The sequence below is a fragment of the Cajanus cajan genome, chromosome 8 (genome assembly GCF_000230855.2).
Source record: "Cajanus cajan strain Asha chromosome 8, NIPB_CcT2T_4, whole genome shotgun sequence".
Taxonomy (NCBI): domain Eukaryota; kingdom Viridiplantae; phylum Streptophyta; class Magnoliopsida; order Fabales; family Fabaceae; genus Cajanus; species Cajanus cajan.
This window is the reverse complement of record NC_138524.1, coordinates 18,760,537-18,766,592: the sequence shown is the minus strand read 5'-3', so window position 1 is coordinate 18,766,592 and position 6,056 is coordinate 18,760,537. Positions and strand designations below refer to the sequence as shown.

The 6,056-nt window shown below is 39.0% G+C and overlaps 1 protein-coding gene across 1 annotated transcript; it reads right to left on the bottom strand.

The window, feature by feature from the left end:
• Positions 1–465: 465 nt before the first annotated feature.
• Positions 466–5,852, bottom strand: LOC109817830 (putative disease resistance protein At4g27220). The gene is made up of 4 exons (XM_020383167.3): positions 2,881–5,852; positions 2,266–2,538; positions 1,399–2,164; positions 466–1,283 (listed from the first exon to the last, which is right to left on the bottom strand). The coding sequence occupies exons 1-4, from the start codon at positions 5,653–5,655 to the stop codon at positions 1,255–1,257; spliced, it is 3,843 nt and encodes a 1,280-aa protein (XP_020238756.2). The 5' UTR covers positions 5,656–5,852; the 3' UTR covers positions 466–1,254.
• Positions 5,853–6,056: the final 204 nt, after the last annotated feature.

Here is a 6,056-nt window from a genome sequence, read left to right as displayed (position 1 = left end):
TCTCTTAAAAATTGTCCTCTTCATACATCCCTTTATATGAGCCTTTTGCTAGACATTTCGTGTAATTCCATTTTTTCTATTGTGTCTATATTGAAAGCCTTATTAATTACTAGACTTACATAGTCAACATAATCTACAGATGTCAAAAATATATACGTGAATTAAGTTGGTGGTCGAGAAAGACGGCTGGTGGAACTTCAGGTTTCTTTCGTTGCCACTAATTTGGAGGATACTTCTACCGATGCTAAGTTCAAAAAGACTTCAATCGGTATTTGCTTCTATTTAGTAGTTCAATGTTGTAGTAGTCTTGACAAGACAATCCTTTTCATCAAAGAGAATGAATCATTTCCTTTATGCGTTTGATTTTGATATTTGATATGCAATAAGCTATGAAGAGGTTTAATACTACCTACTGTGAAAGGATAGTCTAAATTAAGATCCATGAATAAGGCATGACACAGTTACTGTAAATTGACATCAATTTAGATTGCATTAGAGAACAAAAGGTGATGTGTTCAGATCAAGAATAACACTTAATATGCAATTACGATTGCACTAAGTGCAGAAAGTTGTGAATTTAGAAACAAAAAATTTCAAGAGTAACAGTTATTATGCAATTGCTGTTTTGAAGGTTGAAACTCAGCCTCTCTGTAGAAATACAACTAACCACTGCATGCAACCTTTATTAATATTTTTTATACAGTTCTGGCTATAAGCAATCTTGTATTAATGGTGTCATCATAACATAAGTGTGTGGAGCTTCTACACTCTTCTTTACAATAGAGTGTATAGACAGCACTGGAATTGCTGTAGCTTCTTCCACTACCAGGTTCTTGTCATCACAAATGAATTCAGTTCAATATTCTCCATATACTTCTCTCTCTAGGCCTTGCTTAGCAATGAGACCCATTGCTATGTGATGACCCCTTGGATTCAAAGGTCATTAAAACCAATGTTCTGTTTCTCTTCCTTTTGAATGACCCTCTTGATTAGGCCCTTCTTCCATAACTAAATCTTAATAGTTCATTAAGTACGCTGAAAAAATTAATCAACATCAAAATTCATTTTCTCTTCCATCTTAGACAACAAATGTGAAGAGCGTATTCATGTTTCACATCACCAATCATATCGAAGGTAGTCAATAACCAATTGATCTTTGTGAAAATCACCCAAAGATGTCAGGTGGAATTAGACAGAGAATATACTATGACCTTAAACACCAAGTGCAAGCTTACTACGACTGCCTTTGAATTTCTATGCAATGCTTAATCTTGATTTGAGATCTGCATATTCAACAAAAACATGATATAGTATATTGAAAACTTTATGGTATAATATAACAAATTAAAACCATAAATATAGGAATTGCAAGTAAAGATCTTCAATTCTAAAACGTACCTCTATTGAAAAGCTTTCTTACAGTAGTATTAAGGTCACCTTCCCAGTACCACTGATCTCCTTCCTTTGTCAAATATATTTTTCTAAGAATTGATGCCCTCAAGATTCCCTGAGAGAAAGTCTCCATTGCAGGACATTCAACAACATGTAGTTTATTCAACCATGGAAATCTGAGGTTGTGATTTCCGGAACAGAAGCATTGAAATTCTGGCAAAATAAAAAACTTTATGGATACTAATTTTGGGAAAACAAGCCCAAGAGCTGCCTCTACCCCTCCTTGCTTATTTGCAATAATTTCCTCTACCCCACAATCACTTATTTCTAGGATTTGGAGATGCAGAAGGTCTTTGGCCACAGACAGTGGAAAGACATATTTTAGACTTTGACATTTAGTAGCTGTTACCATAAACAGGTTTTGAAATCGGATACTTCCTTCAGGATCCTTATTCCACAAATGCTTTAACTTTGGTAAATGACCCAAAGACAAAGTTCTCAGTGGAATGGCTAGCCTCCCTTGACTTGTGTTTATACCATCTATTTCATATACAACTTCCAGTTCCATACAGTACCACAAATTCAGTGATTCTAGGCTTTGTAGTTTGTCTAGCACATGAGAAGGGAACACATGCAAGATATTGTTACAGGATGTGATTTCCATCTTTTTCAATTTACAGAACGAATTTTGAGTGAGTTGGTTGGGCCATATTGACTTCAAGTTGTCCATGTCAGAAATCACAAATGTCTCCAAGTTGGGGAAAATTGGAACCTATATCATACGGTTGACAACATGCTTCAGGCTTTACAAAGGAAAGCTAACAATAAATCTAACGACTAACACAAAAAATTAAAGCAATTTGAAAGACTCACCAGTTCAGTTGGAACAGATTTTCTAAAATGAGGAAGGTTACCCATGTTTTCATCTGACACAAATATCTGCTCTACGAATTTGCATGAACTAATTAAAAGATGTTCAAGCTTGACAAGTTTTCTAGCTACAGAATCAGAGAAAAGAAATGTCAACCGGTCACATCCATCTATGGTCAAAGTGGTCAAATTTTGAACGTAAGAAAGTTGGTCATTCCATATCTTGTGCACATTGATTGAGTACAGCTTCAAGGTCTCCAAGTTTGGAAATTCAACCTGTCAATATATCCTAATTAGATTATCACCAACAAAAGAAGGCGTTCATTACTTTTCTGATTAACTAGTAAGAAATGCCCAGTAAAGGCAAATGATGTAGTTGCTCTTGTTGATAAGTAAACTCTCATGTTACATGATCACCATGTTTTGAGAGACAACTTTTATTTTCCTATCAATCAATTCAATCATGTTCCTTTACAGTCTTTGTTCCTCTCTTCAAAATTAATGGTACCCATATCAGAAAGACAAACACGAAAATAAAATTTTCAGGTCCACTGAAACTGCAATAAACAAGATGTTTAAGTCTGGAGTTTAATAAAGAACAATAAGTCAAAATTGTACCTTGTCATTAAAAAGTTGACTGGAAAAGCCATTGCCATTTTCAGTAGCCTTAATACTTGACTCAGGAGAGAGATTAACAAGAGAAGGTAAGCATTCTAAAGTTAGGAAACGCAAGTTGATGAGCTTGATCTTATCAGTTTGTCCAGCAATAGCATCCTCTTGTCTTTGCTTAGCAATGATATTCGTCATAAAATTGCATTCAGAAATCTCAATTTCAACAAGTTCAGAGAGGTGTTTAACCATGGAATGAGAGAAAAGAAACTCCATCCTATCACAACCCTTTACTTTGATAACTTGTAGTTTGGTAAAGGCCTGTGCAGGAATTGGATCGCTGCATATTCTCTCCATGTTAACCAGATTATGAAGGATCAATGATTCCAAATTTGGAAAGGCATGATCATGATAAGCCCACTCCGTTGATCCAATAATGCTCTGCATATCATCACAGTTTAGGATATTGAGATGCTTCAATCGTGAAAACCCTTCATCATTCAAATCATAAAGTACTTCCTGGACACCCTTTAGTTCAGCCAAATACAAATCTTCAGCATTTTCCATCAAAATCTTTATCCCGTAGTCCATTAGAATGCTTGGATCCATGCCCAAATTGAGCTTAAGAAGCCTTGAAGTTCTGTAATTCCCAGACTCCACCTCTGACCAATTCCATCCATCCCCAATCAAAATCTTGTATCTTTCTAGTTTTCCAAAGGCAAGCAAGTCTCTAGGAAAAACTGAAGTATCTTCTATCTGCACATTCAAATTTGTTAGTTGCTGCAAATGCCTTAGCTCACTTAGACTTGAATCAATGTTTTGGCTTTTGCTTCCCTTGGCATCCCCCTGAACATTACAGTTTCCCATGTAGAGCTCTTCCAGGCTTGTCAAGCTTGATATCACATTGCAAGGAATTACGCCTAGAGTTGAGCAGTCAGTCAAATCTAGCAACCGTAGATTACTTAATTTTCCTATTTCTGCTGGGAGCTCTCTAAGCTCAGATTTTTCAAGGTTGAGTATCTCTAAACTAGTGATTTCCCCAACAGTAGCTATGTCTTCCAACATGCATTTACACAGATACAATGCTTGGAGGCTTGTCAAGAGACCAAGAGACACAGGAAGGGATGGAGTACAATTTAGACCTCCTAAACTCAGCACCTTCAGTTCTTTCATTTGAACAAAGAAATTATCAGGGACTTTCAAATAGTTACCTTGAGTATTTAGTTGGAGTATCTTCAAGTTGGGACATTCTAACATCTCAGGAAGTTCACGAATATAACACCAGTCCAAGAAAATATGATGACATGTTCTCAATAGATCCATTCTGGGCCATTCTTTCAATTCTCTGTTTCTCTGCACAGTAAAGAAAGGTTTGACCCTGGATGAAATGGAGGCAGCCACATGTCGAACCACATCAAGCGCCACAACTGAATCTCTTTGCCCATCAAGTAACAAACTAGCAGCTCTCAAGTTGTCAATCAAATTGTAAAGCCTATTTCTCCCATCTGCCAATGTATCAACATGTTTATGCATCCCCAGGCACCAACCAAACACCAATAAATCCCTAGTGCTACAACCATTCCCCATTGAACCCAAAAGCAGGAAGAATGTTTTGAGTTCCTGACTTTCTAAACAATTATAACTCATCTCAATAACAGAACGCACAGGAGAATACAAACACCCTGCAAGATCAAAATTCGTTATCTGCTCTAGTGCATCCTTCCAAGCATACAAATCCTTGTCCTTCAACGCCTCCACCACCGTCACTATCAAAAGCGGCAAACCACCACAGCTTTTCGCTACCTCAGCAGCCACAGGTTGAATGCTGGAATCCCTAACCACATCCCCTCCCCTCTTCTCAAACAACCCCCAACTCTCATCCTCAGACAAAACATCAAGCCTATAAACACTCTCCGCCCCCAAGCTAGAATTCAACACATTGAGATCCCTAGACGTTACCAACAACTTGCATATGCAACCTCGTTGATCCTCACCAAGAGGAACACCAACCTGAATCAAGTCAAGCTTCCCCCACACATCATCCAGTATCACAAGAATCCTCTGCTCCTGCCGAATCCTCTGCCGCAACCGGCTCGCCCTCCCCACCTCCGTCAGCTCATCGAATTTCAACCCCAAACCATCCGCAATTTCCGCCCGAATCCTCTCCATATCCGGCGATTCCGTCACAGTAGCCATCACCACCACATCAAACAATCCATCCTTTTCAACTTTCCATGCCAATTCCTTCACCAAAGCAGTCTTCCCCACCCCAGCCATCCCATACAACCCAACAAAGTCAACCTTCTCATGCTCCAGCACACGCACAATATCATTCAACACCAAATTTCTAGACTCCAACTCCACATACTCCCTAGCAGTTGAACTCACATTGCATTTCAACGCACACCGAAACGAAACCCTATCGAACGTCTCCCTTCTGATTTCCCTCACAGCCTCCACCAAATCTCTCGCTCTCTGGCTATCCGTGTACCTGGAATACACATCCATGCATCCCACTCTCTCCCGGTCCTCCTCGCGGAGGAACGCCTGCGCCTCCTCCACGGCGGCGCGCACTCTGCCGAACCAGTCGAGCACGGTGTCCTCGATCTCTTCGCCGCTCCTCTTGGCGGCTTCGACGGTGTGTTTCACTTCCTTCTCCTCGCGCTGCAGCTTCTGCACCTGGACTTCGAGCTCCTTCAGGTTCGCGTTGTACATCAACACGTAGGTGAGTTGGCGCAGCAATGGTGCCGCCACGGTCGATGCCACGCTCGCAATAGCATCCATCGTTGATGTGACTGTGAAGTGAAACAATGCAAGAAGAGTGGTTATGAATTGAGATCGTACCTGTTCAAAGTTCAATAGCTTGTTGATGATGATGATGGTGTTCAGTGTTCTCAGTTCTCACTTTCTCTCCTTAGGCACCACCAATGCCTCGTGCGTGTGCTATGATGAGAGTCAACCCAAGCGTCACTTCTCAGACATCATATAATATAACGGGTCATTTGTCCACTTGTTAGTTGTTCCATTATTCAATTCTCCACGTGAAACTTGTTTTTATTTATTTATTGTTTTCAAAATTTAAGATGATATTAAACTTTTTTTTTCAATTATATTCTTATTTTTATTTATTTTGTAATTAATTTATACATTTATCATGAAAATGAAAAAAAAATTATACTTTTTAT